Source organism: Suncus etruscus, chromosome 11 (genome assembly GCF_024139225.1).
Source record: "Suncus etruscus isolate mSunEtr1 chromosome 11, mSunEtr1.pri.cur, whole genome shotgun sequence".
NCBI classification, from domain to species: domain Eukaryota; kingdom Metazoa; phylum Chordata; class Mammalia; order Eulipotyphla; family Soricidae; genus Suncus; species Suncus etruscus.
Window position 1 is genome coordinate 84652978 of NC_064858.1, and position 21554 is coordinate 84674531.

The window sequence follows — 21554 nt, forward strand, 5'->3', positions numbered from 1 at the left end:
TCTGGAGCTTCAAACATCCTCATGCTCTTTCCCAGCTCCTTTTGCAGAAGAAAATGAGAAAAAATAAAGGAAAAGAATACATTGAAACCCACATGGAGAAAAGAGGTGTTTTCCTTTTATACTGATATCAAAATCAACACCACACCCCAAAAACTTTCTAAATAGACACTTTTCCAGACCTTTGTGGGTTGTTGTTTTTTTTTTCGTCAGCGTTCAAGCTGTCAATGGGATTTTGTAATAGTTCTGGCAGCTGCTTTCCTTGTGTACATAATATATATATATTATATATATATTTTTAATCAGAAGTTATGAAGAACAAAAAAATAAAACACAGAAGCAAGTGCAATATCACCTCTCTTCTCTCCCAGGGTTTCATATGTAGCCTCTGCTTGGTGTCTCCTTGACCTGTCCCTTGACTTCCCCTCTTCTTCTGGGTCCCCTCTACCCATTTTTTTTTTTTAAAAAAAGAGTTTTTCTCCTTCCTCAAAGGGAGTTAAACTAGCTTTTGAGAATTATTGCAAAGCATTTTGTATATGTAATATATTGTAAGTAAATATTTGTGTAACGGAGATATACTACTGTAAGTTTTGTACTGTACTGGCTGAAGGTCTGTTATAAATAAACATGAGTAATTTAACACCCCTGGTTGATTTCCCAGATTTTCTCTGCCTTGTTTATCAAGGAAGGGCTAGGGAGGGAGAGAACAAAGCGGGGGGGGGGGGATTTCAGCATATTATACTAACTAAAATTTTTTTGTCATTTTTGGTCTAAGCACCAGCAGTGCTTAGAGGCTGCTCCTAGTTCTGTCCCTGGATGTCACTTCTGGCAGTGTTCAGTGATTCATGCTGGGCCAAGGATGAAAACTTGGCTTCCCACTTGCAAAGCATGTTGAGCTCTCTCTGACTTGGAATTTTTTGTTTGTTTGTTTTTGTTTTTGGGTCACACCCAGCAGTGCTCAGGGGGACCATCTAGGATACCAGGGATTGAACCCAGGTCAGCCATGCATAAAATAGTGCCTTACCTACTCTACTATCTCCCTGGCCCCTGGCCCTGAACTTTTTTTTGGAAATTAACATTTATTTTGTTTGTTTGATTGTTTTGGGCCATACACGATGGCGCTCAGAGTTACTTCCAGGCTCTGCGCTCAGAAATCACTCTTGGCAGGCACAGGGGACCTTATGGGATGCTGGGATTCAAACCACCTTCCATTCTGGATCGGCTGCTTGCAAAGCAAATGCCCTACCGCTGTGCTATCTCTCCAGCCCCCACAAATTAATTTTCTTTTTTTTTCTTTCTTTTTTTTTTTTTTTTTCTGGTTTTGGAGTCACACCCAGCAGCGCTCAGGGGTTCTGCTCAAAAGTCGCTCATGGCAGGGTCGGGATGCCAGGATTCGAACCACCATCCTTCTGCATGCAAGGCAAACACCTTACTTCCATGCTATCTCTCCGGCCCCTGTTTTGTTTTGTTTTTTGGGCCACACCTGATGATGCTCACGGGTTACTCCTGGCTATGCGCTCAGAAGTTGTTCTTGGCTTGGGGGACCAGGGAATAGAACCGCGCGGTCTGTTCTAGGCTAGCGTGTGCAAGGCAGATGCTTTACTGTTTGCGCCACCGTTGCAGCCCCCAAATCACTTTTTAGTACTTCTTTTTTTTTTTTTTTTTTTTTTGGTTTTTGGGCCACACCCGCTTGACGCTCAGGGGTTACTCCTGGCTATGTGCTCAGAAATCGCCCCTGGCTTGGGGGGACCATATGGGACGCCGGGGGATCGAACCGCGGTCCTTCCTTGGCTAGCGCTTGCAAGGCAGACACCTTACCTCCAGCGCCACCTACCCGGCCCCTTTTTAGTACTTCTTTGCGACCTCAAGCAACCAAGTAAAAACCTCTGTGTTTCGGTTTTCAACTTGAAAATAATAACAGTCACTAACTACTTTACAGGCTTGATGAAGGTTAAATAAATGAGTTGCTATTTACAAAAATATTTACTGCAGTGTCTACCACTGTGCTAACACAATCTTGGAACCTTTTATTTTTTGGGGGAGGCATACCAGACTTTGCATTCAGAAATCGCTCCTGGAAGATGGGGGGGGGTGGCATATGGGATGCCGAGGATCAAACCTGGTCAGTCCTGGGCCAGCTGCGTGCAAGACAAACGCCCTTCCAGCTGTGTTATCTCTCCAGCCCCGGAGTCTTGGAATTGAAAGGTGAATGAGGGTCCGAAGAGAGCACAGCCGGTAGGGCGTTTGCCTTGCAAGCAGGCAACTCAGTACCAATCTTGGTTCAAATCCCTGCATCCCATATGGTTCCCTGAGCCTACTAGGGGTGATTTTTGAGCGCAGAGCCAGGAGTAACCCTTGAGCGTCGCCAAGTGTGACACAAAAACCCAACCCCCCCAAAAAAATGGGTGAATGAAGGAGCCAAAGAGATAAATACATTTAGAATTAAGGTGCTTGTCGCTTGTCTTGCATGCTACTAACCCAGGTTAGATCTGTCATAACAAAAGGAGATATATAGCACAGCGGGTGGGGCGTTTGCCTTACACAAGGCCCACTCGGATTCGATCCCCAGCATCCTATATGCTCCCCCAAGAGTCAGAAATAACCCCTGGGCATCTCCGTGTTTGCTCTGCTCCCCCTAAAAAAAGAGACCTATGAGCACCATCGGATGTGTTACCTACACCTATCCCAGCCTCCAAGCCCCTCTCCCTTAATGACAGATAGCCTAGCACCAAAGCTCTCAGGTTTCCTTGGGTTCCTCAGTGGAGAAAGTTTCTCCTATAGCCAAAGAAAAATTGAGAAATTTTCCTCAAGTCTTCCCTTCCTTTCAATCCACAGTCACTTTTAGGCCAAGAAACATCTAAGAGATGATCCCATGGCGTCCCCAGGCGGCGCAGAACAAGCCCACAGGGCCAGAGGCCTGTTTGCTTCGAACTACAACTCCCATCATGCACCTCTCCCACTCTGGCCTCCCTTTGGCTGGAATCTTAGGCGCACGCTCGAGGACTACTTCCGTATGTGAAATCTCAAAATGGCTTCTAACCGCGCAGAATCACTTCCGGGGTAAAGTGCCGCGCGGCTTTCTGGGTAAAACGATCACTCTAATGTCCTTCCGCGAGCAGGAAAAATAGTCCCATTATGCCATGAAAATACACCTAAATAGCTCTAAAATCACCTTTTGAAATACGCATTTCAGCAGAAAGGCTAAGGAAGGAAGGAATAGGAGCGAAAGTGAGTTCTTGCGATGGGCATTCATATCCTAGACATACTTCCGGTGTGCGCGGAAGAATATGGCACTATATAAGAGAGTCGAGTCGGGAGCCGGATCCTCTTTCGAGTCTTCTTTCCAAGATGGTGGGTTTGGGCTCGTGTGCGGGATCCACATGATGGGGAAAGAAAGAGTCTGCGTGTGTTTGTGGAAGGGCTGCAGAAGGCAGGCGCGCGTTGCTAGGGGTTCTGCAAGCCTGGGGTTCAATTAGGTGCAAGCGAGGAGCTCAACGTCCAGGCTTAGTCCCAGGCGTAGTCCCAGGCCTCCCCACCCTCCTCCCCTTCACCCGCTGCAACGGCCTTTTCGTTCATTTGCAGACCAAGAAAAGAAGGAACAACGGGCGGGCCAAGAAGGGCCGCGGGCACGTGCAGCCCATCCGCTGCACCAACTGTGCCCGCTGCGTGCCCAAGGACAAGGCCATCAAGAAGTTTGTCATTAGGAACATCGTGGAGGCCGCTGCCGTGAGGGACATTTCCGAAGCCAGCGTCTTCGATGGTGAGTCATGAATGAATGGCATCCTGGCAGATCGTGGGGTCATTTCTGGGCCCTCTGCCTCAACTGCATTTATTTTTTAAGGTTCATTCCGGGAGTTGACAGTGTTGATCCCTGCGGTGGGCTATAGGTGTTTTTTTGCTAGCTTGTAAATGCCAAAAGTTCCTTATGTCTGGGAGCTCAACAGTTGAGCTCCCATACGATCCAGCTAGACCACTCCTAGGGATGCACCCTAGGAACACAAAAATACAATACAAAAATTCCTTGCTCACCCATATTCATTGCAGCGCCGTTTACGCTAACCTGATTCTGGAAACAGCCTAGATGCCTCTCAATAGATCCAAAGAAACTGTTGTACATCTCTCTCTATATATATATACATATATATATATACACACACACAATGGAATATTATGCAGCTGTCAGAAGAGATGAAGTAATGGAATTATCCTATACATCGATGTATATGGAATCCATTATGCTGAATGAAATAAGAGGGAGAGAGATAATCGCAGAATGGTCTCACTCATCTATGGGTTTTGAGAAAAATGAAAAACATTTGTGTAATGATTCTCAGAGACAAAATAGAGGACTGGAAGGTCCAGCTCAACATGAAGCTCACCACAGAGAGTGATGGGTACAGTCACAGGAATAATTACACTGAAAACCATAACAAAATGTGACAATGAGGGAAGTAGAAAGCCTGTCCTAGAGTACAGGCCAGTGTGGGGTGGGAGGAGGGACACTAGGAACATTGGTGATGGCAATGTTACACTGGTGAAGGGTTTTATATGTGTGTGTATAAGTTCATTATGTCAGCATTTGGTGGGCATTCACTTTTTATAAACATAGGGGGAGAGATGAACATTTTTGATAATAAAGGTCATTAACACCACCAGATAGGCTCTTTGGCCGAAATGTTAAATCATTGGCTTTTAAAGGAAAATGTCTCTTAGGGTGGGTTTCTATTACTATGTTTTTTTACCTAAACCTGCACATGATAACCCTTTTGTTTCTCTGTTTAGCTTATGTACTTCCCAAGCTGTATGTGAAGTTGCACTACTGTGTGAGTTGTGCCATTCACAGCAAGGTAGTAAGGAATCGCTCTCGCGAGGCCCGCAAGGACCGAACACCTCCACCAAGGTTCAGACCTGCAGTAAGTTGTCTTCAGGGATTTATGGGAGAAAGAACAAAGGGGCGTGGGAACCTAAATGTTTTTAAATTCAGGTCAGTTGAATAGTAAAGTCAATCGGGACACTTTTAGAGATTTATAAAGTGGTGGGATGGCTTTTTCCCATAGTTTACAATCCGAATACATTATTATGGGAAAGATGGACTTTTCTGATGGTTTTTAATTTAATCTCCTTTGCCTTTTAGGGTGCTGCCCCAAGACCTCCACCAAAACCTATGTAAAGCAGCTAAAAACATTTAAGAATTGAAGACAAAGTCAAAAGTCCTCTGAGGGGAAATAAAATGGAAATTAATACTTAATATATCGTGTTGAGTGTCTGTTTCAGATAATGCTGGGTTTGTGTATATTGCTAGGGTTGTAATTTTATGCCAACTACTCAGATACTATGGAGTAGCAGTCTTTTTTTTTTTTTGCCAAGATCAAGAACTTAAGTCCAGGCAGGGGCCAGAGCAATGACAAAACCAGGTTACATCTCTAGCACCACTAGGCATGATTCATGAGTACAAAGCCAGGTAAAACCCTTGAACTTGAGTCCACCACTTAAGAGTTTAGGGCCGGGGCCGGAGAGATAGCATGGAGGTAAGGCGTTTGCCTCTCATGCAGGAGGTCATCGGTTCGAATCCCGGCGTCCCATATATGGTCCTCCCGTGCCTGCCAGGAGCAATTTCTGAGCCTGGAGCCAGGAATAACCCCTGAGCACTGCCAGGTGTGACCCAAAAACCACAAAAAAAAAAAAAGAGTTTAGGGCCATACCCAGCTGTATACTTGGTGGTGCAGGAATTCAGGAGCTTAGCATACTTATCTTGCATTGCAGCCAATCTTTATCAGTCTCTGACCAGAACAAAGCCCTGGGCACTACAGGTATAGGCCCAGGTTTAAGCCCCATAAATCAAAGCCAGAAGATCCTCAAATCTGGGTCATGTAAATACTCTTGGTTTTGGGCCACAACCAGCGGCCCTCAGGAATTATTTCTGGTGCGTTGAGAAATCACCCCTAGCAGGCTCTGGGGATCCCAGAAATGAAACCAGGTTCTGTCCTGGGTTGAATGCATGCAAGGCAATTAATGCTCCAACCCAGGGTCATGTGAATACTGGTTTTTACAAAATTCCTTTTGGGGACATTTGTCACTCCTGGGGTCTCAGTACCATATGGAATGCTGGGGATTGAAACCCAGTTTCCTTCATGCAAGGTAGATACTCTATACTTGTTCTACAGTTTCTTTTCTATGGCACTTTATGAGCATAATTTGAACCTTGTTAGTGATGCTGGGAGCTGACTTCCTGGCTCTTCACAGGGTATAGGGTACAGGGAATTGAACCCTAGTCAGCAAGGCAAATGTCCTACCTGTTGTAACCTGTTCCTAGTATGTTCATCCTTTTGGGGGTGGGGATGTGCACTTTTGTTTTTGGGCCACGCTTGTCAGTGTCTGACTCGGGAATCACTAGGGGTTTGGTTTGGTTTTTGGGTTACACCAGTGGCACTCAGGTTACTCCTGTTTCTGCGCTCAGAAATTGCTCCTGCAGGCTCAGGGACCATATGGGATACAGGGATTCAAACCACCTTCATGGGTGTGCAAGGCAAACTCCCTGCCACTGTGTTATCTCTCCAGCCCTCCTAGAGGTTCTTAAGGATGCCATATAGGATAGCGAGATTGAATTTTGGTAGATAACATGTAAGCAAGTGCCCAACTTGTACTTTTATGCTCTGGTTACTCCTGGCTCTGCACTCAGGAATTACTCCATGGCAGGCATAGGGTACCATATGGGATGTGAGATGTTGAGAATCCGACCTGGGTTTGCTGCATGCAAGGCAAGCTTCCTTGCCTAAGGTTTTTTTTGTTGCTTATTTGTGTTTGGGCCACACCACTGAAGTGCTCAAGGGTTACCCTAGCTCCTCACTCAGGAATCACTCCTGGAAGTAGTGCTCATGGGATCTCACATGAATGCTAGATTGAATCCAGTTTGCTACATGCAAGGCAAACAACCCTACCCACTATTGCTCTAGACCCAGTTCTTGCCTTTTTTTTTTTTTTTTTTTTGCCACCTAGCGGTACTCAGGTTACTCTCGGCTTGTAGGACCATATGGTTTGTTGGGGATCAAACTTGCATCAGTCCTGGGTCTGTCACGTGCAAGGTAATTGCCCTACCACTATGCTACCACTCAAGCCCCAGTTTGTGCATTCTTGGTTTTGTTTTTGTTTTGTTTTTTGTTTTTGGATCATGCCCAGCAGTGCTCAGGGGTTACTCCTGGCAGGCTGGGGGGGAGGGGGAACCATATGGAATGCTGAGATTTGAACCACAAGTCCTGCATGCAAGGCAAATGCCCTACCTCCATGCTATCTCTCCGGCCCCCAGTTTGTGCATTCCTTTATTTTGATATTTGGGTCACACCCTGCAGCGCTCAGGGGTTACTCCTGGCTCTATGCTCAGAAATCGATCCTGGCAGGCTTGGAGACCATATGGGATGTTAGGATTTGAACCAATGACCTGCATGCAAGGCAAACGCCTTACCTCCATACTATCTCTCCAGCCCCAGTTTGTGCTTCTTTTGGGGGGGGGGGGGTCACACCGCCTTGCTCAGGGGTTAATTCTGGCTCTACACTCAGAAATCACTCCTGGCAGGCTCAGGAGACCATATGGGACACTGGGATTCGAACTACCGTCCTTCTGCATGGAAGGTAAATACTCTATCTCCATGCTTCTCTCCGGCCCCAGTTTGTGCACTCTTAAATGCAAATTATCCTACCTCAAAGGAGTCTGCTGAAAATAGGGTTCTACTGGAAGGTAGACCAGACATAAAAGTGCTTACTCAGCATACATTGAACCCTGGTTTGATCCCTACCACTCCACATGGTCCTCAGCATTATGAGGAATGGTCTCTACTGATGCTGTATCCTAAAAACCTAGGAGCAACTTCTGACTATAGACCCAGGAGTAATCTCTGAGCGCCACCAGGTATGACCCAAAAACATACAAACAAAAAAGATTGGACCTGGGCAGTGGCGCAAGCGTTAGGGTGTTTGCCTTGCATGCGCTAACCTAGGACCACAGTGTGATCCCCCAGCATCCCATATGGTCCCCCAAGCCAGGAGCGATTTCTGAGCACATAGCCAGGACCCCTGTAACCCCTGAGCTATACTGGGTGTGGCCCAAGCACCAAAAAGAAAAAAATTCTGGGGGCCAGAGTGGTGACACAGCGATAGGATGTTTGCCTTACAAATGGCTGACCCAGGACGGACCATGGTTCGATTCCCCGGCATCCCATATGGTCCCCCAAGTTGGGAGTGATTTCTGAGCACAGAGCCAGGAGTAACTCCTGAGTGTCACTGGGTGTGGCTCAAAAACAAGACAAACAAAAGATTGCTATCTCGGATAGGGCATTTGCCTTGCATGCAGCATGTACAGGACGGACAGTGGTTGGAATCCCATATGGCATCCCATATGGTTCCCCAAGCCTGCCAGGGGTGTTTTGGGGGGAGCACACCCGGTGACACTCAGAGGTTACTCCTGGCTATGAGCTCAGAAATTGCTGCTGACTTGGGAACCACGTGGGATGCTGGGGGATCAAACTGTGGTCTGTCTTAGGCTAGCACTGGCAAGGCAGACGCCTTACCACTGTCCCAGGAGCGATTTCTGAGCGCGCCAGCAGTAACCCCTGAGCACCGACAGTGTGACCTGAAAACCAAACTATAAAATTAAAAAAGTGGGGGCCAGAGAGATAGCATGGAGGTAAGGCGTTTGCCTTTCATGCAGAAGGACAGTGGTTCGAATCCCGGCGTCCCATATGGTCCCCCGTGCCTGCCAGGTGCGATTTCTGAGCGTAGAGCCAGGAATAATCCCTGAGCACTGCTGGGTGTGACCCCAAAAAAAAAAAAATTAAAAAAGTGATTGTCTCACGAGAGAACCTACCACGGGGCAGGTAGTAGGGTAGTGCTCTTTTTCAGTACTAAGATACTAGGGGCCTGAGCATTAATTAGCACAGCAGTAGAGTATTTGCCTTGCATGCAGACTACCCAGGGCAGGCTCATGTTTGATCCTTGGTCCTGAGCCTGCCAGGAGCAATTTCTGAGCACAGACCAGGAGTAAGCCCTGAACGCCGCCTGGTGTGACCCAAAACCCAGCTGCTCCCCACAAAAAAGACAGTGATCCCAAGTCACAACCAGTTCTTACCTAGGTTACTTAGTGGCCTCACCTTACCCCTACTCTCGCCTTCCACCAATTCACTATTACAAGATTGGTTATTAAAAATAACATTTCAGGGGCTGGAGAGATAGCATGGAGGTAAAGCGTTTGCCTTTCATGCAGGAGGTCATCTGTTCGAATCCCGGCGTCCCATATGGTCCCCCGTGCCTGCCAGGAGCAATTTCTGAGCCTGGAGCCAGGAATAACCCCTGAGCACTGCCGGGTGTGACCCAAAAACCACAAAAAATAAATAAATAAATAAATAACATTTCAGGGCCCGGAGAGATAGCACAGCGGTGTTTGCCTTGCAAGCAGCCGATCCAGGACCAAAGGTGGCTGATTCGAATCCCGGTGTCCCATATGGTCCCCCGTGCCTGCCAGGAACTATTTCTGAGCAGACAGCCAGGAGTAACCCCTGAGCAGCGCCGGGTGTGGCCCAAAAACAAAAAAAATAAATAAATAAATAAAATAACATTTCAGGGGGCAGAGCAATAATATTGGAAAAGGGCACTTGCCTTTCATTCAGCATCTCCCGGTTCAAAACCCAGCACTTCATAGGGTTCCCTCAAGCTCCACCAGGAGTGATCCCTGAGGGAAGTGCCAAGAATAAGCCTTGAACATTGCCAGGTGTGGCTCAAAGCCCCCAAATAAAAAGGTAATCCAGCCTGTTATTTTTAAAAATATATATATTTGTTTATTTATTTATTATTTTTGGTTTTTAGGTCACACCCAGCAGCTCTCGGGTTTCTCCTGGCTCTATGCTCAGAAATAGTTCCTGGCACGCTCAGGGGACCATATGGGGTGCTGGGATTTGAATCACCATCCTGCATGTAAGGCAAACACCCTACCTCCATGCTATCTCTCTGGCCCCCAAATATCTTTTTTTTTTTTTTTTGGTGTGGTTTTTGGGTCACACCCGGCAGTGCTCAGGGGTTATTCCTGGCTCCAGGCTCAGAAATTGCTCCTGGCAGGCACGGGGGACCATATGGGGCGCCGGGATTCGAACCGATGACCTCCTGCATGAAAGGCAAACGCCTTACCTCCATGCTATCTCTCCGCCCCCCCCCCAATATCTTTATTTAAACACCATGATTAAAAACATGACTATAGTTGGATTTTAGTCACAAAAAGATCACCCATGGGGCCAGAGAGATAGCATGGAGGTAGGGTGTTTGCCTTGCATGCAGAAGGACAGTGGATCAAAGCCCCTGAGCGCTGCCAGGTGTGACCCAAAAACCAAAAAAAGAACACCACCCTTCATCAGTGCAACATTCCCACCAATGCCCCCTATCTCCCTTCTCCCACAACCCCTACATGTATTTGAGACAGGTATTCTACTTCTCTCATTAAGATTGTCATGATAGTTGTTAGTGTAGTTATTGCCCTAACTACTCTGTGGTGAGCTTCGTATTGTGAGCCGTCCTTCCAGCCCTCATCTCTATTGTCTCTGAGTATTTTTACCATAATGTCCTTAATTTTTCTTAAAACCCAGGCCGGAGAGATAGCATGGAGGTAAGGTGTTTGCCTTGCATGCAGAAGGATGGCGATTCAAATCCTGGCATTCCATATATCTCATATGGTCCCCTGAGCTGAGCCTGCCAGGAGCGATTTCTGAACATAGAGCCAGGAGTAACCCCTGAGCGCAACTGGGTGTGCCCCAAAAACCAAAAAAAAAAAAAAAAAAAAAACCCACCCATAGATGAGTGAGACTATTCTGAGTCTATCTCCCTCTGACTTATTTCACTCAGCGTACTAGTACATCCACATGCAGGAAAATTTCATGACTTCATCTCTCCTGATGGCTGCATAATATTCTATTGTGTATATGTGTATATGTACCACAGTTTCTTTTTTTTTTTTTCTTCTTTTTTGTTTTAGGGTCACACCTGGTAGCGCTGAGAGTTTACTCCTGGCTCTATGCTCAGAAATTGCTCCTGGCAGGCTCAGGGAACCATATGGGATGCCAAGAATCAAACCCAGGTCCGTGCAAGGCAAATGCCCTACCGCTTGCGCCACCGCTCCACCCCCCTTTTTGATTTTGGGGCCACAACCGGTGATGCTCGGGGGTTACTCCTGGCTCTGCGTTCAGAAATCACTCTGGGAGCTGAATGGTGGTGAAAGCGGTAGGACGTTTGCCTTGCTCACACTGACCTAGGACGAACTGCGGTTCGATCCCCCGGCGTCCCATATGGTCTCCCAAGCCAGGAGTATCCCCTGAGCATCACCAAGTGTGGCCCCAAGCATCCCATAGGGTCCACCACACACACATACACACACACACACACACACACACACACACACACACACACACACCATAGCCAGGAGTAATTCTTGAGTGCAGGAGAGGGAGACAGAGACAGACAGACAGACAGACAGACAGACAGACAGACAGACAGACAGACAGACAGACAGACAGAGAGGACCGAGAGAAGAAAGGAAAAAAAGAGAAAGGAGAGAGGAGAGGAGAGAGAGGAGAGGGGAGGGGATGGGAGAGGAGAGAGGAGGACAGATAGGGGAGGGGAAGGGAGGGGAGTGGGGAGGAGAAGGAAGAGAGGAGAGAGGAGGGAGGGGAGGGAAGAGGGGAGAGGAGAGGGAAAGAGAGAACAAGGGAGGGAAGGGGAGGGGAGGGAGAAAAGCCTGTCCTGCAGAGAAGCAACCCAAATTTCATCCCTAGCACCACCAGAGGTCCCTTTTGAGCACAGAGCCAGGAATAGGTCCTCCCTACATAGTACAATGGGTAGGGCACGTGCCTTGCACACAGCCAACCTACGTTTGTTTCTCAGCACCCTCTGTGAACCCTGGATCCCAGTCAGGTGTGACCTCAAAACACCCCACGACCACCACCATTTCTTGCTGCAAAAGATAAATTCAAATTCTTTATAGAGTTTGGCTCAAAAATAACAGTTAGGGGCCAGAGCGGTGGTGGGCGTTTACCTTGCACAAGGTTGACCTAGGCTGAACTAGGCTGAACCTCGGTTTGATCCCTTGGCCTCCCATATCGTCTCCCAAGCCAGGGGCGATTTCTGAGCGCATAGCCAGGAGTAACCCCTGAGTGTCACAGGGTGTTGCCCAAAAAATAAAAAAATAAAAATAACAGGTGCAGATCTTTGAATGTACAAAGCTTGGTTTTGGAAGTTTTGTTTTTTGTTTGGTTTGTTTGTTGTTGTTGTTGTTTTGGGCCACACTCTGTAGCACTCAGGTGTTACTCCTGGCTCTGCACTCTGAAATCACTCCTGGTAGGCTTGGGAGATCTAATCTGGCTCGGCAGACAAACCCACTACCCATTTGGTGTTATCACTCCAGCACCTAAGGCTTGGTTTTGATCTCCAACATTTCATGATCCTTTGAGCACTGCTAGGAATACTCCGGAGTACCACCTGACAGAGAGCAACACCTGGTGTGGCCAAAAACAGGGAAAAGGGGGATAAGGAGAGATAAGGATAAGAGAGAGAAAGGAAGGAAAGGAATTTGCCAAATGTCTTTCCAAATGCCAGTAAGCATTGTTAGATTTAAGTTGTTTCTCTAAATCTGAACAATTTGTTTTGTTTTGTTTTGGGTTTTATTGGATGGAGGCATTCCCTCTCTCCCTCCCTTCTTTCCTTCCTTCCTTCCTTGTTTTTTTTTTTTATTAAATTTTTTGGCTTATTGGGCCATACCCATTTGACGCTCAGAAGTTACTCCTGTCTATGCGCTCAGAAATCGCCCCTGGCTTGGGGGATCATATGGGATGCCGGGGATCGAACTGCGGTTGGTCCATCCTAGGCTAGCACGTGCAAGTCAGACGCCTTATGTCCTGTGCCACCATTCGCGCTCCTAATTCCAGTGTTTTTGGACAAATATATCTACTTTTTTGTTTTGTTTTGTTTCATTTTTCGGGCCACACCCATTTGATGCTCAGGGGTTACTCCTGGCTAAGCACTCAGAAATCACCCCTGCCTTGGGGGGACCATATGGAATGCCAGGAGATCGAACTGCAATCCGTTCTAGGCTAGTGCTTGCAAGGCAGACACCTTACCTCTACGCCACCTCACTGCCCCCCCCCCCTTTTTTTTTTGGCTATCTACTTATTGTTCAAATTGACCATCTAAGTTTTTGTTCTAGTTTTTGGACCATCTCGGACCATCTCTTCCCCCATAAAAATAAATAAAATAGAAACCGTGGGTTCAATACATGGCACTGAAAAAAAGAAGTTTAATTTGTTCATTAAAAGTTACCAGGGCCGGAGAAATAGCATGAAGGTAAGGCATTTGTCTTGCATGCAGAAGGACGGTGGTTCGAGTCCCGGCATCTCATATGGTCCCCGAGTCTGCCAGGAGCTATTTCTGAGCGTAGAGCCAGGAGTAACCCCTGAGTGCTGTCGGGTGTGACCCAAAAACAAGCAAACAAACAAAAAAGCTACCTGCTAATGGGGCGGAGAGATAGCATAGAGGTAAGATATTTGCCTTCCATGCAGTGGTTCGAATCCCAGCATCCCATATGGTCCCCCGGGCCTGCCAGGAGCAATTTCTGAGTGTAGAGCCAGGAGTAACCACTGAGTGCTGCCGTGTGTAACCCTAAAACAAAAACAAAACAGAAATAAAATAAAATAAAATAAAAGTTACCTGCTAGGGGCCAGAGAGATAGCATGGAGGTAGGGCGTTTGCCAGGTGTAGACCCTGGGCGCTGCTGGGTGTGACCAAAAAACCAAAAAAAAAAAAAACAAAAAAGATGGCAGCCTCAACTGGAAGGGCCGCTATGACGGTGCCTACAAGTTTGGGCCGGCACATTACTTTTGTTTGAAAAATTCTCTGGACAGCAGCCGCCAGTGAGTTGAGAAAACACTTTGGTCAGTTTGGTCACATACAGAAGTGCACCCTACTTTTGATAGAGAGGCTGGCTTTCACAGAGGTATAGGCTGGATTCAATTTTCTACAGAAGAAGAACTTCATAATGCATTACAACAGGAAAATCATTGATGAATTATTGATTATTATCAAATTATTGATGAAGTAAAGCTCCAGGTTCAAGCTCAAAGACCAAAACAAACAACCGATGAAAAGAAATTTTTTTTTTTTTTTTTGGTTTTTGGGCCACACCCGGCGGTGCTCAGGGGTTACTCCTGACTGTCTGCTCAGAAATAGCTCCTGGCAGGCACAGGGGACCATATGGGACACCAGGATTCGAACCAACCACCTTTAGTCCTGGATCGGCTGCTTGAAAGGCAAACGCCACTGTGCTATCTCTCCGGGCCCTAGAGAAATATTTTTAAGATTGTCACTGTATATCAAAGTAAACAAAACAAACAAAAAGTTATCTGCTCTCAGGCTGAAGTGATAGCAGAGCAGGGAGGGCTTTTGTCTTGCCCACGGCCAACCCAGGTTTGATTTCCGGCATCCCATATGGTTCCCTGAGCCTACCAGGAGTAATTTCTGAGTGCAGAGCCAGAAGTAATTGCTGAGCACCATTGGGTTTGGTCCAAAAACCATAAGAGGGAAAAAAAAAGTTGCCTACTCTTTTTAGCTCAACCATAGATTTTGGTTGGTTGGTTGGTTGGTTTGTTGTTGGTTTATTTGTTTGTTTGGTTTGTTGGTTGGTTTTGGGGTCAGAACAGGTAGTACACAGGTCTTCCACTTGGCTCTGTGCTCCCCTAGAGGGGCTCAAGAAACCATAGAAGATTCTAGGGATCAACCCAGGTCAGCCAAGTGCAAAGCAAAATCCTTACACATGGACTATCACTCCAGCCCCATCTTCCTCTTTTGGTAGTGTATACTCACTGCTTTGGTACTTATCAGGAATCTTATATCTGGTTGCAGTACTTGCATATATGCTTGCTAATGGTCACACTCCTTTAGGTTTTTTTTTTTTTTTTTTTAGGGGGGGTGATACCTGGTAACACTTGGTAATTATTTCTGGCTATGTTCTCAGGAATGGTCATTGGCAGTGCTGGGACTTTTAACCTGGACCAGTCCCATGCAAGTTAACTAGTGGCAGGAGCAGCTCCAGAGCACTACTAGTTATGACCCAAAATACCATCAAAAATAATAAAAATTAACAAAATGATGCAAAATATCCAAGGATATAGTCAGTGAAAAAGCTCTTGCCTGTGGCATATCAGACCCTGGGTTGAGGTCTAGCACTGAAAAAGGAAAAAGATTCAGCAGCCTACTTTTGAGGGCTTTATCTAAAGAATATTTATGACTAGATCCTGTTTTTGGTGTGTTTTTTTCCTGGTAGCATCTGGTAACCATACGGGATTCCAGGAATTGAACACAGGTCCATCCTGGGTCGTCCACGTGCAAGGCAAACTCCCTACCCACTATGCTATCCCTCTGGCCCCTTTGTCTAAAGAATATTATGGCAGGAACGTAGTCCTACACTAAGTTCAAGTTTTTCCCCTGTGGGAAGTTTCTTTTCTTCTCCTTTTCTTTCAACAAACTTTTTTTTTTTGGGGGGGGGGCACACCCGTTTGATGCTCAGGGGTTACTCCTGGCTAAGTGCTCAGAAATTGCCCCTGGCTTGGGGGGACCATATGGGACGCTGGGGGATCGAACAGCAGTCCTTCCTTGGCTAGCACTTGCAAGGCAGACACCTTACCTCTAGCGCCACCTCGCCGGCCCCTCAACAAACCTTTATACCTTAAAAAAGAGAGAGAGGGGCCAGGAGAGATAGCACAGCGGCGTTTGCCTTGCAAGCAGCCGATCCAGGACCTAAGGTTGTTGGTTCGAATCCCGGTGTCCCAAATGGTCCCCCGTGCCTACCAGGAGTAACCCCTGAGCACCGCTGGGTGTGGTCCAAAAACCAAAAAAAAAAAAAAAAGAGAGAGAGAGAGAGAGTTAGGGACAGCATGGAGGTAAGCAGCCTTGCATTCTGAAGGACGGTGGTTAGAATCCCAGCATCCCATATGGTTTCCCGAGCCTGCCAGGAGCAATTTCTGAGCATAGAGCCAGGAGTAACTCCTGAGCGCTGTCGGGTGTGACCCAAAAACCAAAAGAGAGAGAGAGAGAGAGAGAGAGAGAGAGAGAGAGAGAGAGAGAGAGAGAGAGAGAGAGAGAGAGAGAGAGAGAGAGAGATGAGAGAGAGAGAGGGAGGAGAGAGATGGAGAGAGAGAGAGAGAGAGAGAGAGAGAGAGAGAGAGTGAGAGAGAGAGAGAGAGAGAGAGAGAGAGGAGAGAGAGAGAGAGAAGAGAGAGAGAGAGAGAGAGAGAGAGAGAGAGAGAGAGAGAGAGAGAGAATGGGGCAGGAGTGACAGCGCAGCCATTTGCAGCTTAGGACGGACCGCAGTTCGATTCCCTGGCATCCCTTATGGTCCCCCAGCCAGGAGCGATTTCTGAACACAGACCAGGAATAACCCCTGAGCTTCATGAGGTGTGGCAGTAGGGTATTTGCCTGCACGCAGCCAACCCAGGACAGACCTGAGTTTGATTCCCAGCATACTATAAGGTCCCCCGACCCTGCCAGGAGTGATTTCTTTTTTTCTTTTTCTTTTCTTTCTTTCTTTCTTTCTTTCTCTTTCTTTCTTTCTTTCTTTCTTTCTTTCTTTCTTTCTTTCTTTCTTTCTTTCTTTCTTTCTTTCTTTCTTTCTTTCTTTCTTTCTTTCTTTCTTTCTTTCTTTCTTTCTTTCTTTCTCTCTCTTTCTTTCTTTTTCTTTCTTTCTTCCTTCCTTCCTTCCTTTCCTTCCTTCCTTCCTTCCTTCCTTCCTTCTTTCTTTCTTTCTTTCTTTCTTTCTTTCTTTCTCTCTCTTTCTTTTTCTTTCTCTTTTTTTTTTTTTTTTTTTGGTTTTTTTTTGGGCCACACCCGTTTGACACTCAGGGGTTACTCCTGGCTATGTGCTCAGAAATCGCCCCTGGCTTGGGGGGACCATATGGGACGCCGGGGGATCGAACCGCGGTCCTTCCTTGGCTAGCGCTTGCAAGGCAGACACCTTACCTCCAGCGCCACCTACCCGGCCCCTCTTTTTCTTTCTTTCTTTCTTTCTTTCTTTCTTTCTTTCTTTCTTTCTTTCTTTCTTTCTTTCTTTCTTTCTTTCTTTCTTTCTTTCTTCTTTCTTTCTTTCTTTCTTTCTTTCTTTCTTTCTTTCTTTCTTTCTTTCTTTCTTTCTTTCTTTCTTTCTTTCTTTTTCTTCCTCTCTTTCTTCTTTCTTTCTTCCTTTCTTCTTCCTTCCTTCCTCCTTCCTCCCTTCCTCCCTCCCTCTCTCCCTTCCTCATTTCTTTCTTTCTTTCTTTCTTTCTTTCTTTCTTTCTTTCTTTCTTTCTTTCTTTCTTTCTTTCTTTCTTTCTTTCTTTCTTTTCTTTTCTTTCTTTCTTGTAGTTTTTGGGTCACACTCGCCAGCACTCAAGGGTTACTCCTGGCTTTACGCTCAGAAATCGCTCCTCGCAGGCACGGGGGACCATATGGGATGCCAGGATTCGAACCACCGTCCTTCTGCAAATGCCTTACCTCCATGCTATCTCTCCGGCCCTAGGAGCAATTTCTTTTTTTTTGGGGGGGGGGTCACACCCGGCATTGCTCAGGGATTACTCCCGGCTCCATGCTCAGAAATCACTCCTGGCAGGCTTGGGGGACCATATGGGATGCCAGGGTTCGAACCACCATCCTTCTGCATGCAAGGCAAATGCCTTACCTCCATGCTATCTCTCCGGCCCCAGGAGTGATTTCTTTTTTTTTTTTTTGGTTTTTTTTTTTTGGGGGGGGTCACACCTGGCATAGCTCAGAGATTACTCCTGGCAGGCTCGGGGGACCATATGGGATGCCAGGATTTGAACCGATGACCTTCTGCATGAAAGGCAAACGCCTTACCCTCCATGCTGAGCACAGAGCCAGGAGTAACCCCTGAACAACACCGGTGTGACTCAAAAACAAAACAAAACAAAACAAAAAGAATACTGTGGCAAATGAGAGAGTGGCTTTTACCAGAGGAGTACCCCAGGTGACTCATAACCTCCATTGCAAGTCTGTAGTCAGAGCAATGATACATCAAATAAGGCACTTGCCTTGCACATGGCTGAAGATGGCTGACCCGAGTTCGATCCCTGGTATCCCATATGGATTCCAGAGCACAGCCAGGGTTAGGGATTAGCACTAAGCATTGCTGGACCCAAGAAGATAAAACAAACAAACAAGAAAAAAACAAATTCTATTGCAGATCATCTAACTCCTGGCTTTTGCAGAATACGGGGCCCTGGGATGGATCTTGTTTTTGTTGTTTGCTTTTTTTTTTTTTTTTTTGGCCACATGCAGCAATGGTCAATGCTCAGGGCTTATTCTTAGTTCTAGGTTCAAGGATCACTCCTGGAAGGCCTGGGGGACCATATGGCATGTCAGAATTTGAACTTAGATTGACTGTGTACAAGATAATAAGCACCCTACCTCTGTACTATTTCTTTGGCTCCTGTTTGTTTGTTTCGGAGCCACTCTCACCTACACTCAGGGCTTATACTCATGCCCCTGGTGGGGCTTGAGGGACCATATAAGATGGCAGAGATAAAACCCACATTGACCACCGGTAAGGCAAGCTCTCTCACAGCTATACTATCTTTTTGATCCCACATGAATTTTTGTTGAAGGACTTGCTGGAGTTCATGCTTTACATTCCAGAGGTCTGGGTTTGTTTCCCAGCACAGTGAGGAGAATCCTTCAAGCAAAAAAACAAAAAAACAAAAATAGCCCCCCAAAAAAACAAAAGAAAACTTTTCTTTACACACCTAACAATGCTCAGGGCTAACTCAGTGCTTAGGGATGAGCTCCTAAATTGATCAGATCAGATCAGATCAAAAATCCAATCAGCTCACTCCTTTCCTTAAAATATTCTGAGAGGGGCCAGAGAGAGTACAGGGCATGACTAGGTTCAATCTCAGGTATTCCATATGTTCCCCCAGGCACTGACAAGAGTAATTCCTGAAGAAACCCTGAGCATTGCCAGTGTAGTTTGAAAACAAAACAAAGCAAAATTTTTGAAGAATTTTGCTTACCCTCAAGGTAAAGTACAAACTGCTTAACTGGTCTAAAGGTAATATCTAGGATGGCCCAACACATCCAATTTTATCTTTTATCACTTTCCATCTCACTTCAGGTATCTGCCATAAACAGATGCTTCCAGGTTTCCAAAATGCTGCTTTTTTTCTAAAAGCTTCAACTAGTATTTTTGGTATCCATTTATTTAAAATTTTCTTTTTGTGCTCTGAGGTGATAGTACAGAGGGTAGGACATGACTTGCTCATGACTGATTCAAGTTCCCCATAGGGTCCCCTGAGGCCTCCAGGAGTAAGCCCCTGCAATACTGGGTGTGGCCCAAACCCTCCTCCTAAAGCACACACAAAAATCCAACTCTTGTGGAAAAGGCAAATCACATACACTATGCATAATGACACTGATGAAATGAAGGGCTTACTCCTGGATCTGTGCTCAGGGATCACTCCTGGCAACACTTGAGAGACCATATGTGATGGCAGGATTGAACCTGCTTTACTAGCTCTTTAGCCCCAACCACTTTTCTTGAAGTGCTTTTCTGGGACCCAAAGACAACTCAAGTGTTTTTTTTTTTGTTTTGTTTTTTTTTTTTTTGGTTTTGGGCCACACCCGGCAGTGCTCAGGGGTTACTCCTGGCTGTCTGCTCAGAAATAGCTCCTGGCAGGCACGGGGGACCATATGGGACACCGGGATTCGAACCAACCACCTTTGGTCCTGGATCGGCTGTTTGCAAGGCAAACACCGCTGTGCTATCTCTCCGAGTGTCCCATGTTGTATGCAAACTTGGGTCACTGCTGTTAGTGATCCCTGGAGTCACAATCAATTGTGTGTTAGTACCACTAGTAAAATGGACAATACCTGGTCATTGCAACAACAAGAGAAAAGAACAAATAGCATGATTGAGATTTAACTGATATAGCATACAATTCAAATCCACTCAAAGTGTATTGTCTAGGGCCGGAGCAATAGCACAGTAGTAGGGTATTTGTCTTGTATGCATTCAACCAGGACGGACCCTGGTTCAATTCCCGATGCTGGGAGCCTGCCAGGAGCGATTTCTGAATGCAGAGCAAGGAGTAACCCCTGAGCACTGCCAGGTGTGACCTAACCCCCACACCGCAAAAGTGTATAGTCTAGGGTCAGAGAGAGAACAGGGTAAAGAGCTTGGCTTGCATGCAACCAACCCCAGTTTGAACCCTGGTCCTGATCAGTCCCCCTTAGGTTCATGAGAAGCAGCTCTCAAGCACTGAACCAGTGCTTAGGAATTACTTCCTTTTTGGGGGGGGCAGGCCACACCTGGCAGTGCTCAGGGGTTACTCCTGACTCTGCACTTAGAAATCGCTCCTGGCAAGCTTGGGAGACCATATGGAATGCCAAGAATCAGACCCAGCCCGGAGAGATAGCACAGCGGCGTTTGCCTTGCAAACAGCTGATCCAGGACCTAAAGTGGTTGGTTCGAATCCCGGTGTCCCATATGGTCCCCCGTGCCTGCCAGGAGCTATTTCTGAGCAGACAGCCAGGAGTAACCCCTGAGCATCGCCGGGTGTGGCCCAAAAACAAAAAAAATAAAAATAAAAAAAAGAATCAGACCCAGATCCGTGGTGGGTTGGCCACATGCAAGTCAAATGCCCTACAGCTGTGTTATCTCTCCAGCCTGGAGTTACTTCTGACTGCACTCATGAATCGTTCCTGGTGGGATCCTGAGTGTCAGGGATTGAAATCAGGTCAGTCACATGCAAAGCAAACACCCTATCCACTGTACTATCTCCTCTGGCTGCTACAATCCAATGTGTTTATTTTCTTTAATTAAAAAAATTTTTTTTGTGTTTTTTTTTTTTGGGGGGGGGGGTCACACCTGGCAGTGCTCAGGGGTTTTTCCTGGCTCCGTGCTCAGAAATCACTCCTGGCAGGCACGGGGGACCATATGGGACACCAGGATTCTAACCGATGACCTTCTGCATGAAAGATAAACACCTTACCTCCATGCTATCTCTCCAGCCCCTAATTTTTTTTAATTTTTTTTTTTAAACTTTTTTTGGGGGTTTGGGTCACACCGCTCAGGGATTACTCCTGGCAGGCTCGGGGGACTATATGGAACGCCGGGATTCCAACCACCGTCCTTCTGCATGCAAGACAAAATCCCTACCTCCATGCTACCTCTTTTGTCCCTACAATCCAATGTGTTTTATTTATTTTGTTTTGCTTTTGTTTTCAGACCATGCACAGTGATGTATAGTAGTGATTCCCTCTAGGTGCTCTGGGATTGTTGCTGGCAGTACTTAGGGGACCCTGTGGAGCAAAGCAGGTGCTCTGGCCTGTTGAGTTTCCTCTATATAGCCTATGATTCAAAGGTATTCAGTACTTTGAGATCTAAGCAACCACAGCCAGTTTAAGAACATTTAGAACAAGTGACCACAGTCCAGTTTTAGAATATTTTCTTCACACCATGATGAATCAACTCATAACACATTTAATTGTTGTAC

The 21554-nt window shown here is 46.4% G+C and overlaps 1 protein-coding gene and 1 pseudogene across 1 annotated transcript; both read left to right on the forward strand.

The window, feature by feature from the left end:
* Positions 1-2869: 2869 nt before the first annotated feature.
* On the forward strand, positions 2870-5250 carry RPS26 (ribosomal protein S26). The gene is made up of 4 exons (XM_049783000.1): positions 2870-3008; positions 3512-3757; positions 4780-4910; positions 5132-5250. The coding sequence occupies exons 1-4, from the start codon at positions 2870-2872 to the stop codon at positions 5165-5167; spliced, it is 552 nt and encodes a 183-aa protein (XP_049638957.1). The 3' UTR covers positions 5168-5250.
* An 8584-nt stretch (positions 5251-13834) lies between these two features.
* LOC126023053 (SRA stem-loop-interacting RNA-binding protein, mitochondrial-like) lies at positions 13835-14172 on the forward strand (annotated as a pseudogene).
* Positions 14173-21554: the final 7382 nt, after the last annotated feature.